This window comes from Drosophila sulfurigaster, chromosome 2L (genome assembly GCF_023558435.1).
Source record: "Drosophila sulfurigaster albostrigata strain 15112-1811.04 chromosome 2L, ASM2355843v2, whole genome shotgun sequence".
NCBI lineage: Eukaryota > Metazoa > Arthropoda > Insecta > Diptera > Drosophilidae > Drosophila > Drosophila sulfurigaster.
Genome location: NC_084881.1, coordinates 7,705,498 through 7,718,439, shown reverse-complemented (window position 1 = coordinate 7,718,439; position 12,942 = coordinate 7,705,498). Strand labels below are relative to the sequence as shown.

The 12,942-nt window shown below is 38.3% G+C and overlaps 3 protein-coding genes across 3 annotated transcripts in view; 2 read left to right on the top strand and 1 right to left on the bottom strand.

Moving 5' to 3' along the window:
• Positions 1-131: 131 nt before the first annotated feature.
• Positions 132-3,729, top strand: LOC133844885 (vacuolar protein sorting-associated protein 54). Its single transcript, XM_062279162.1, has 2 exons — positions 132-690; positions 761-3,729. Exons 1-2 carry the CDS (start codon positions 503-505, stop codon positions 3,402-3,404), a joined length of 2,832 nt encoding a protein of 943 aa, XP_062135146.1. The 5' UTR covers positions 132-502; the 3' UTR covers positions 3,405-3,729.
• Positions 3,730-4,592: 863 nt separating this feature from the next.
• Positions 4,593-6,306, bottom strand: LOC133844977 (uncharacterized). Its single transcript, XM_062279280.1, has 3 exons — positions 6,129-6,306; positions 5,674-6,057; positions 4,593-5,271 (listed from the first exon to the last, which is right to left on the bottom strand). Exons 1-3 carry the CDS (start codon positions 6,169-6,171, stop codon positions 5,177-5,179), a joined length of 522 nt encoding a protein of 173 aa, XP_062135264.1. The 5' UTR covers positions 6,172-6,306; the 3' UTR covers positions 4,593-5,176.
• Positions 6,307-6,650: 344 nt separating this feature from the next.
• The window catches only part of LOC133844864 (disintegrin and metalloproteinase domain-containing protein 10), a 140,460-nt gene continuing 134,168 nt past the window's right edge, over positions 6,651-12,942 (top strand). The window contains 2 exon segments of the mRNA XM_062279142.1: positions 6,651-7,023; positions 7,765-8,455. Coding sequence (XP_062135126.1) covers positions 8,392-8,455 — 64 coding nt within the window. The 5' untranslated portion in view covers positions 6,651-7,023; positions 7,765-8,391.

Below are 12,942 nucleotides of genomic sequence, written 5' to 3'. Positions count from 1 at the left end.
ATATTATTTTTTATTAAAATACATAATACGATGTATTGAAAGTGAATTTTCCTTTCAATCTCAATGCCAGCATTAAAATACCGCTTTGTGTTGTCAGTTGGTCGAAACGTGCACTGCCGTCTAAGAACTTTTAAACGATATACAACACTGCAGAACATCATCATAATATTGTGCCGTTTTGCATTTGCTCAATTTTTAGCTAAATTCGACATCAAAATAGACAAGTACACATAGGAAAATCGGAGACATGCTGCTAATGATGGTAAAGTAAAAAGCAAACTTAAGCGTATGGCCAAAATGCCACAAACTCAATGCATGGCAAAGACGAGAAACAAAAACAAATATTGACATAACACGTCAACGTTTGCGGCGAAGAATTTGTCAACGACAACAACAAAAGAGACTAAAATAAAAAGAAAGAAACAAAATCGACGGGCGACCGCAAGCCACAATTGATAGTTAATCAACATAAAGAGCTCGCAGCGAACGAGAAGCATGTGTTATGGCCACAGCTCAGCACAATTTAACAGAAGCTGCGATAACAGCAGCGGCAACAGCAGCCACAACAACAACAGCAGGCGCTTTAACAGCGGCAGCGGCAGCAACAGCAAAGACAACAACGAAGGACAGCTGGCAGAGCTGTTACTATTGCACTCGGGAGCACTTCAAGAGCGTCAACGAGTTTGTCGGGTGAGTGAAATGACATTCTAACCATATGCTGCACTTACTCAGCCCTTTTCCCCTCCCTTCTCACTCTTAGTCATCTGCGCTCGCGTCACTGCACGCGTGAAGGTGGCTCCTTTGTTTGCCGCTATGGCTTCAACGGCGTCTGTGCCTCACTGCCCTTGGACGGCGTCTCGGATCGCGACTATGACGCCCATGTGGCCAAGTACCATGTGAATCAGCAGACGCGTGAACTGCCGCCGGAGTGGGGCGTCTATTCGGCGGCACAGAATCTGCCGGCTGTGCTCAACGATCCGCAGCGTGGCAAGCAGAGTAATCTCTTTACCAAAAAGTGGGGCGAGCACTTTGTGGAGCGCAGTCAGGTGCCGCACACGGCGCGACTGCCGGACATAACGCATGCAGACTTTGCCGTCTATCTGGGCAGCATTGGGAAGCGTTATCGCTGGCATGAGCGACGACAACAGCAGCAGCAACAGTTGCCGACAACAGGGACACCGACAACACCGGAACACCTGAGTGCGGTGCCAGTGCCGGAGATCTTTCTGAAGTCACAGCTGCAGCTGCATCATGCCAGCACCTTTGCCCAAGTGTTTCCCAACTACATGCAGAAGGTGAACGACACGACGACGACAGTGCAATGCCAGCAAACGGGTCGCCAGCTGCAAGAGCAACTCTCGCACTATCTGGACATTGTGGAGGTAAAGATTGCACAGCAGGTGGCACAGAAATCCGCCGCCTTCTTTCATGCCATGACCACACAGCATGCGATCTTGGCTGAAATGCAACAGGCGGCGGAGCAAGTGCATCAATTGCGCTCGGCGCTCGCCCAGCTCCATGGCAGCGCTGTTGTCGACAGCTTTCGCGTAATGCGCTATGCTCAGCGCAGACAGCACTGCCACAACACACTGGACAAGCTGCGGCTGATGGCGACGGTGCACAAGACGCAGCCGATGTTGCAGCTGCTGCTGGGCACACAGGATTATGTGGCTGCCTTGGACTTGATAAGCACCACCCAGGAGATACTCGCCGCTGAGCTGTTGGGCGTGCATTGCTTCAAGCATCTGCCCATGCAGTTGGGCGAGATGGAGAAGCTGATTGACAAGATGTTGACCACCGAATTCGAACGATATGCGGCCAACGATTTGAATAGACCGCTCTTGGAAGCCCAGCTGGAGACGGACAGCGTGTGCGCTGAGGAGGACAAACTGGTGGCCATTGTGATGGGTCTGCTGCGCAAGCAGAACTTTGGCTTCGTCTCGAGCTATCAGCAGGAGGCGATTGCCACTATACGCGCCATCATCAAGCAGCTGCTGATCGAGCTGCTCTCGCGTGGCGACAACGAACTCTGTTTGACCGGAGCCGGCGAGCAATCGCTGGATTTGACGCTGTCCGAATGGCTGGCGATGTTGCAACGTGCCAGCGGAGCCTTGGGCGCTGTGCTCGAACGCATCAAGGCGGTGGTATCGATCATGCAACAGACTGCCGATGCAGCTGCAGGTGGAAGTTGTCCCCATGAGCATGCAGTGAACTTGATTGATTCGGAGGCATTTCTGAGTGCGGCGCATCATGAGCAGCTGAGTGCGCAGCTGCAACAGCTGCTGCAGGCTGTGTGCCACTATTGCCATGAGCGTTGTGCCAACATTGTGGCACCACAGAGCCTGGAGCGTTGCACCGTGAGCGAGCAGGAGCTGCAGCAACTGGCGCAAGTGGTGGAGGAGTTTGGAGAGACAACGTTGGCGATTTGTGGAGCACCGAGTGTGCCGCTGCAGTTGGCATTGAAGGTGCAGGCGTCGCGTTACGCACAACGCTTCCATGCGGAGCACAAGCAAAAGCTGGCGCTGCTGTTGGACCAGGAGCGTTGGCGCCAAGTCGATATTCCACACGAATTCCAGCGCATCATCGATCGCATGACCGCTGGCGACTATGCCAAGCAGTCGCCGCTGGACAGCACATCGCTAGTCAATGGCAATGGCAATGGCAGTGGGAATGGGAATCCTGTGCTGCTGCTGGAGGGCAAGCAACCGTTTGCCTTGGTCAGCGTAGCGCTGCTGCTCATCCAGATGCTGTACGAGTACGGAGGCAGCGCCCAGCGGCTGCCACTGCTCGCAAGCTATCATGCCCGGAATGTGGTGGACTTGTTGCGTTGCTTCAACTCGCGCAGCTGCCAGCTCATCATTGGAGCGGGCGCAATGCGTGTGGCCGGATTGAAGACCATCACGAGCACCAATCTCGCACTCGTGTCGCGTGCTCTGCAACTTGTGCTCTTCTTGCTGCCGCGTCTGCGGGAACACTTTGAGAGCATGAGCGGGTATGAGGCCATCGAACGGGATTACCAGGGACACATCAAGGAGATTGAGCACAAGATCCATGGCATTGTCTCCGAGCGTCTGGTTGCCCAGCTGGAGGCGTGGGATGCGAGGCCGCCGATTCCATCGCAAACATTTCGACTCATCTCGCGGCATTTGGTCAAGTTGCATGAGGCAATTGCTGGCGTCCTGCCCGAGACGCAGATCCATGAGATCTACGGCGTTGTGCATCGCAACTTCAAGGACAAGTTGCGGGAACAGTTGCTCAAGCTGAACATCTACAACAATGGTGGGCCACAGCATGGCGTCGTCACCTCGGAGCTGACTTTCTATATGGAAACGTTGCGCACGTTGAAGGCGTTGCCAGCATCGCAGCTGGACGATGGCATCTTGGAGCACATTTGGCTCTATTGAGCACGCGGTATTATTCCCCCTATATCTACATACCTATATTGCATTTGGATTTCCAAAATCTTCATCGCAATCATCACACTATCGTCTCTTGTCTCTGTTGTCTCCCGTCCTCCTCCACGCATGTTTATTTTTTTTCGTGTGTAGTATCCTTGTTTTTATTTATCTAAGCATCTAATTTGTACTTTTTTGCAATTGTATATTATATTATTATGCAAACACATTCGAGTTCATTCTTTTGTGTTGCACTGCATTAACTTTTAAGCGGCAAAGTCGTTAAAGACAACAAATATTAATAATAAAAGGCGACTGCATAACTAATACAATCGCTGCAAGTTGTTTCAATTTTCTGGGTTCAATGTGGAGACAGAATATCGGTTTAGTAAGTAATAGTTAAGAGATTGACAAACAAAAGATTCTTTTGGGATTTTAATTTCATCTGCAGATTAACGATAATTCTTTCTTAATATAATGAGAAATAAGGCTTTTACTAAATTATCTTATTACCATGAAGAGATTAAGCGAGGAAAAAGTCTTTAATACTTATTGGATAATGGATTGGTTTCTAAGATTTTGTAATACATTTGAAAATCGATGGAAAGCTCTTAAATCTATCTTCGCTTTGAGGAATTAAGCTTAAGATCTGTAATTTAAGATCCTTTTTATTTTCCCATATACAAATTCTGATTTCAAGAACATTTTTAATTTATTTTTTTGATATTTTCCCTAAAGAATCCTTTTATTCCCTGTTTTGAAGATTTAGTTAGGTTGCATTTTGAATTGTGTTTTTTTTTATTATGAAAACGTTCTCTTTCTATACCTAAATATTTAACGATCACTTTTAGAATTGCTATCCATAAATTGCATATTTCTTAGTTATTTAATTCATTAAAATTTACGCTCTACAAATTGAATTCGATAAATATTAATTCCGTTTTTAGTTAGCTGCTTATTTTGTAGATTCAAAAACAAAAAAATGATTTTTGCTTCGAATTTATTTAAAATTTCGGTTTTTATTAAGGCAACAGTAAAACTAATTTTTTCAGTTTCTATATTGTAGATCTATTTTGCCTTAAGAATTCTAAAAGTGAAGTGTGATTTTGAAATTTTCAATTGGATAACATTTTTCAATACTTATTGATGGAAATTGATCTATTCAGAATTATTTTAATGCTCAGAGGGTTCTTTCGTTTGAAAGATTAAAGACAACTCTTTTCCAATTAATAAAATAAATGTTCTGAGTATTATCCTAATTAAATATTCTATTTTATTTGAATTACATTTGCATTTCATTACAGCACAATAACACAATTCGTCTCATAAATAACTAAAAGTGCTGCTTATCGAAAATATAGATTCACTTTTAGTTCATTGATATATTATTATTATCGTGCAAGAATGACATTTATCATTTTGTTAACAAAGGCAACCGTTAGATTAATAACTACACATTTATGCGACTTATATTCTAAGCTATCCCTGAAGTTTTTGCATATCGAAAGACATTTTAAGACATGAACAAAAAAGTAAAATTAGTATAATTCACGCACATTTAGTAATAGCTAACAATTGAAATATAAACTTAACTGAATTTAAAATGTAAAACTAAAGTCTTATGGCTACATTAAAATAGATCAAAATCGTCCTCAAATATAGCTGGCAAAGGCGGTGCAGCATCGTCTAATAAATCAAGAGAAGTGTCTTTGTAATCATCATTATATTCTAGCTCCAGATCATCATCCGGATACAGAGGAATTTCATTATCATAATTTACATCATCTTTTTTCAAATGCTGGTGAATAATTAAGTAATTTTTCGATGAGATCTTCGCTCAACAATGGTTCAGGCTCCTGCCAATTAAACGAGGCGGCTACAAAAGAATTTTTAGACATTAGTTGAACACATATCGATTAAATTAAGCGGATGAAGAAATAAATTCGATTTTTGTATAAGTTTAATCTTAAGATAAAAGTTAATTCTTAACCGCTTACTAACTTAACTTTTGAGGTGAAAAATTAGATTCTTGCAGCTTTAATTACATCTTTAAACTATATGTTAACTATTAAAATAAATTAAACTTTATTGTTGCATTTTCAAGTCAACTCTTAGTTTTATCTCTATTGAGATCATTAGATCCTTTCAGTTTCACTTACAACTTATCTACTATATAAGGTAATTTTTATCGTGAAATTCGTTTTCCGATTTGCTTACGTATTTATGCAAACTGCTAAAAAAAAAAAAATATATATTGCAACTAGAAAATTAAACTCACGCTGATGACAATTGTTAAGACATTTTGAGCTGGGAAAGTCCATAAAATCGAACAGATCAAAATCGACATTCTCCTCCTTCTTCTCAGCCACAATCTCCTGACCCTTTGACTCGCATTCGACATCGTTTAAAGGAGGCGAATCCTTTGTGATTTGCTTTCGCATTTGTTTTTGCAGTGTTTCCTTGCAAAGCGACAATTTTGGGGCGCAGCTCTTTCGCCATATTTGATTGTTATTGTTGCCTTTAAATGGCGTGATGTTTGCTTTGTTGTTGTTTATCACATTGTCCAGCGAGCTGAGCACATTCTTCTTGCCCGATTGCAGCAGTGCATTGTTGTTGCCCAGCAACGATGTCTGCTTAGTTTTTCTGTTCGATCTTGGGAAAACTACGCGCCAAAAATGTAAGAAATAAAATTCGCATTTTTATTTGACACTATCGCCTTTTTGTATTACTTACCGTTAACTCCGGCGTTCTCGTTGTCCAGCCAAATTTGCGCCATGACGTTAAATGTTTTTAAATTACTTTCACTCGTTTATTTTTATATTTGTTTCGTAAATTTCAATAATTTCTACAATGGCAATGCCAAGCTACTCAAATTCAATTGTTCAATTTCACAGGGTTGACTGAATGCTGCTGTGTGACCAACCGAAGTAAGGCATTATTTCTATAAAAAAAATATTACTCCAAGCCCTTATATGTATTATAGTGTTACCTTTAAAAATTGATTAATAAACTTGGTGTGGAATATAACAATAAATAATAGAGCAGTGCAATGTTAAAATATTAAAAGTAATCTCAATCAATTAGACAAAACAAAGGGCTTATAGCAATCAGCTTTTGCGTGTGTACACACAATTAACATGGCAATAGGAAATTTACAGAACGTGCACGCAAAACAACAGTCAGCAACGACGCTGTTAAGTGGAGAGCAGAATCTGTAAGTTTAACAGAGGGTGAGGGTAAACGTGTTGTTTGCATGTTTCTCTCTTGAGTCCAAAAAAAACCTTTGAGCGTGTCGGACGTGTGTCGGTTCGGAAGAATCTTCGAAAGAACTGCCGTGGGTGACTCGTCGTTGCGTCGCGTGTTTTGTGCTTGTGTTGGTTTTCCAAATTCATATAAAAAGCTTATTAAATACAACAAAAATAATAATAATAATATGCTAATGCAACGCCAATCTTAGCAATCGCTGTGTGCTTGCGACTCCATAATAATAAACGAAAGCAACAGCCGGAGAGCGTGAGTGCCAATTGCAAGACAAAATGGCTGCATTTCAACGCATTTAATGCGCGCACAAAAACACCAACAACAACAACACACAAGAGAACAACGTACACAAAGCATAAGCAAACATGTAAGTATGCAAGTGTGTGTATTCGTGTACATGTATGTGAATGCTCTTCAGCGGGTATATGAAAGAAGAGAATGAGAAATGCGGCATAACAAAGTTTAATTAGCACTAGTGAAACTGTGAAATGCAAATGAAATTTCGAATAAATACTAAAATCACACCTAATAAATGCAATTAAAAATGTTTGTTTATAACGGCTGCTGTTAATCATGCCTATGAGTGTGTGTGTGTGTTGTTTTCTTGTTTATTTGGTTGGTCTCTGCGACAATAACAAAATACAAGCGCACTCATTGAAATTCTATGCAATTTCAACGAGTTTGCGCTCTCGTTAAATGCTCTCTCACTTCTTTCGTATGAGTCTCTCCCAATGCTGCGCGCGCGCGCTCTGTTTGTGAATTTGAGTGAATTCTCTGTTATGTGTTGAGTGTTTATTTATGTTCATGTTTCAGTGTTTTGCACTCGTTGTTAATTTCTTTATATGTGTCGCGAAGGGAGAGCGGGGAGGCTAATGTGTGTACTGCTTTTGTTGAGCTCGTTCCTAATTATAAAATATTTAAACCATTATTATTTCAAGTACCACAAAAATGCTCAACGCTTATTCGCTCTCTCTCTCGCTTTCATACTACATCATAAGCTAAAGTCTTGAGACCAACAAGAACGGCAACAACAATAACACACACAAGCAACAGCTGCTGCATTCTCAACACTCCGTTTACGTCTTTCTTTTATCGCTTCTTCTTCCAGCCCCAGCAGCAACAACAACTTCTACTGTTACAAAGCAAAAACAAAATCATCAACAGCAACTCCAACAACAACACCATTTTAAGTTGTGAGTTTTGAGTGAGTTTTATAATTTGGTTTTATTTCGATTTTTTCATTTCAATTATGTTTTCCACGCGCGCGAAATAATAAAAATAAAGAAGAGCAGTAAAAAGTAATGCATAAAAATCGTAAATCATATTACGTAGATTTATAGTGTACGTGACGGGTGTAAAAATAAAATCAAATAAAAAATAATACCTAAAAAAAGAAAAAGAAAATCGTAAAAATAATAAAATATCAAATAGTGGCAAGTCGTGCGTGCAAAAAAAATTAAAAAAGAAGCGTGTAAAATTTAATGGTGCGAATTTGGTAAATTATGAAAGCCATGTCTTAGGTGCAAAATATAGTTGCAATCAGTAGTCGGGTAGTCGGGATTAATCGAGAAAGAAAAAAAAAGAAAACAACAACCACTCTAATAATCTAATAAATCCACTGCCAAAAAGCCTAAAGCAACAAAACAAAAACAACAGCTACAATTAAAGCTAAAGGAAAGAGCTTTTGCTTTGAGGATTTTAAGCATTTCGACACGTTGGATTCCATTTGGATATAATGTCATCAACATGTGGATTAAATATGGTTTTCATGTCGATCATTTTCATTATCATCGTAAATGGTGAGTACACAATTATGGCATTTCATTTATAGATTAAATCTTTAATTAAATTCACATTGATTAGCATCTAACAGTGGAAGGTCAAACCTATTGATTGATGCATTTTAATCGATCACATTAGCTCCCTCTAACGATCACAGAAAAATAAAAGCTTAGCAAAAACTTGTCTTCTAAAGATTTCACAACACAAATGGCGGTGTCTCAGCAAACTGTTGTTGTGTGTGTGACTGTGACTCATTCCACAAAGTGTTGATTCAACTCGAATTTCGAAGAGTTTCAGTTTCATGCCGGGTGCGGAGAGTCGAGCGAATTAGTTGGAGCTTATACATAAATGTATTGCGCATACATGAGCAATAAAATGTGTATATATTAGATAACGATCTGCGTGTATTTGTGCTTGAATATTAAGAGGCAACAACTGGTTCTTTCTTATGCTACTTAGTCGAGACCTTGACACCTGCGGGCTAACAAAACGAAGTCATTGTTCCACCTCAAAGGCGGGTTTAGAGTTTCTGAACTTTTATTGTGGAGTATTTAGTGAAGTTGTGATCAAATCAACTACGTTCGTTTAATTCTTGATCATGTCTAATAGAAGTTAACTTATCTTACACAGAAATAAAGACAGGAATAAGGAAGTCAAACGTTTTTAAAAAGTATATTAAAAATACAAACTATTACAAAATTACAAAAATTATAAAAAGTTCGGGAAAGGTAACTTTAAATAATTATAAACTAAAATTCAAGTTTTAATAGTACAAAAAAATTAAACACTTATCATAGAGAACACAATATTTTCTTTGACAATTTATTTCTTTGGTTTCTAAGTTATCGATAGTTTGAAAACTATCGTTACTTTGAATACAAACTATCGAAAGCTTGTAATGTGAACCCTAAACGTAAATCATTCTAATAATTTTCATTTAAGGCAAATTTAATTCAATGAGTCTACGCAAAATGAAGCATATGAGTAGCTAGCTTCCTTCTCTTCCCCCCAAATTGCCCATAAAGCTCCCCGAATAAATGAAATCCCTCCTCATAAATCTCTTCTGCCCTTTACACACACTCACACACACACACACACACACACACACACACAAAGCGATTAAATGCAGTCGCTAAGAAGCGACGCCAAAAGAAGAAAAGCGAACAAAGAACAATGGCAAATAATTAGGAAAGTGGGTACTAAAATTATAAGAGTACCAAAGCGAGGCCGCCCCTCTCCACATTTCCCCTCACTCCGCCACACAAAATGCCTCCCTCGTCCCCACCCCCACCCCCCGTTCACCCCTTATCACAGCAACGCCTCTGCACAGTGTGCGTAATTATTTTTGTTGTACTCGCGTTGCTTTTATGAAAATGTTAACTTAATTTCTGCATGATTGAGCATTTATTTCAATGTTATTGTCTATGGGTCTCGGCCATTTGTGATGTCCTCCGTTCTACCCATGTTTTGTTATTATTGTTCATTTTGAATTGTTGTGGGTTGTGCTTGCTTTCAAGTGCTCGCTTTTAGAGGGAGGAACAACAATAAAGATATTTCTGTGTGCGTGTGTGTAAATGTCCATTTATAAATAGAGATCCTTTAAGCTTGTTTTATTTCCAACAAGCAAAGTTCCTAGAAATACAAAATAAATTTGTTTTCATAAAAAGATGTTGTGAAATGCAATACTAAATTTTGAATTTCAATCATTAATTTCAATTAAATAAAAAATTGATAAATGATTCATATTTATATCAAGAATATAGCATTTATTGTGTTTATTTATTATTATAGGAATAAAATATAAATGAATATTTATAGTTTGTAAATGAAATATATATAAATACCTTAATTTTACCATATAGAATAACTAAAGTAATTCATTAGGTAAACCCAGAAACTGTTTTGCCATCAATTAAGCAACAAATTGAAATGTTCAACAGTTTGAACTTAATTAAACGGAAAAGCACTTTGAATATTCCTTCGAAAAAAGTCAAAAGGAACCCTTTTCACTGTGCTCCAAATACGAGTCACCATATAGAAGAACATTACAACAGCCCCAAAATACTAAATAAATTATGTAGTGCGGCAATTAAAAGCCACTTCCCTTAATTTGTTGGCCAAGCATTACAAAATACGGGCGGGCAACAGCCAACTAACATACATACAAACAAACATACAATACAACAGCTACAACTACTCAGCTAATTAGCAGTGTGAAGCAAAAACAACAAAGGAGAAGAAAGGAGAGGAGAGAAGACCAACGACAACAACGACAACCTTTGTAAACCATGTAAAAACCGGTTAATCCACTCGTTGCCGGCTAATCTAAAAAAGCAAAAGAAAATTTCGCATTGTGGACGAAATGTGTGCTCTGTTTGTTTTATTTTGAGTCGAATCAAGCGAAAGGTCAACGTCTTGAATATCGGCGACTATAAGTGTGTACTTATATGTGTGTACATATGTATGTATGTATGTTTGTATGTTGCATGGGCAGCGCCAATAATCTTTTGAGAGATACCATATGAAAAACATGCTGAGCAACAGATACAGATACAGATACAGATACAAATTCAGATACAGATACAAAGTAGACAGCGTCCGGCAGTCATCTCTCTGTTGCTCTATCTGTCCCTTTCCCTCTGGAGCTGCTGTCTCTTTGGCTCTCACGCTCCGCTTATCTGGCATCTGCCTTCGACTACGACTTCAACTTCGCATTCGCCTTCGCCTTCGCCTACGTCTGTGTCTCGCATCTTGACCAAGTGACCACAACGGAAGCGCAACAAATACAACACGTAAATACAGCAAGAGCAACAGTTTCAGATACCGAGACTCTCTGCGATACTAAGCGCAAATACTCGTTTAACTTATCAGACTGCTTCCACTTCTTGCTGGCACTTTGTAAACTCGTCTTGTTTTTCTCCATCTCCATCTCTATCTCTATCTTCATCGCTTCTTTTCGTTTGTATTTTTATTCGGTTTTGTTTTTGTCATTGAGTTCTCAGTTAAACTTTCTTATGCACAGCATGAATCATTCAAGTTGCAAGTTGACTCTTGGTGACTCTTCAAAGACTTTTCAGATGCGTAATACCAGAAGAAGTTTTCAATCTCAATCTCGATTCAAATCATTCCATTAAACGTGTGCAATAAAATTGAATGCACACCTTTTTTAAGATGAGTACAAATATATATAAATAAATGAGTGCAATAAATGTTTGCGTAAAAACTCGAATAAATTTGTTACCTTGTTTTTTCCTGCTCAGTTTTATTTGCAACTTTATTTTTAATTTCAACGAATTTTAAGCAACCTTTTACTTTTTGCAATTTGGCAAATGTTTTGAATGAAAAGTAAGCAACGCTAAATCTGTTGTGACAGCATTGAATAAACGACCAGGGGGACATAGATTGAAAAGATTAAGGTTATTTATGACAACTATAACAAAGGTAAACGCACTAAGAAAAATGCTTGTATGAAAAAGCATAAATAATTCATGCATATAATACGATTGACAATAGTTTAATCATCTAATTCATTCAATAAATTACAAAGTTCAGACAGTTTATTGTCCCATTATTCCTGTGAAATGCATCTGGCAATATGTTATATATTTCACAATGGAGTTGAAAAAGAGCAATTGTGGTATTGAGCATTAAATTATTGCACTTTTTTATAAATAAATGTGCAAATGATGTGATTTGTAATTATTGTTGTCATTTGAATAAATTAAAGGCAAGAAAAAAGTGTTTATACAAATCACATGCAATTTTTTCAAGACGTAATAATTGTGTTTGAATAATGCAAAATCAAAACAAAATGTATTTTAAATTACTAATTACTTAAAGTTATACTCGTGATTTGCATCTAAATACCGACTGTAATTTGATGTGTGATATCATTAGCCAAGTAATTAAAGTTAAAATGACAATAAATGTCTTGGGAGTTCTTGGCTTAGAATATATGCAATGTAGTGTACATTTTGTACAATATTTTGTATGGTATATTTTGAATGTACTACATCGCTATACCAAATACAGCGTTAGGTATATTTTTTAAAAACAATTTATGGTATTTTAAAATACCAAAAATATATAGTATGCATCTCACAGTCTCGATATACTAATTATCATACCAATTTATATTTTTGGTATTTTAATTTGGTATATAATTAAAAATATGGTTTTATTGAAAATGTGTAGAAGGTATCTCACAGTCGAACATCGATATACCAAATATAGCCTTTATTATATTGCAGTATTTTTGGTATTTAAATTTGGTATATATTTTTAAATATGGTTTTATTGAAAATATGTAGTAGGTATTTCACTGTCGAGCATCGATATACCAAATATAGCCTTAAGTATATTGCAGTATTTTTGGTATTCAAATTTGGTATATTTTTTAGAATATGGTTTTATTAAAAACGGTTTGTAGGTATCTCCCAATCGAGCACACTTAGCTGAAGCTTTCTCACTTGTTCAATTTTAAAGTTGACTAATATTAGTATGT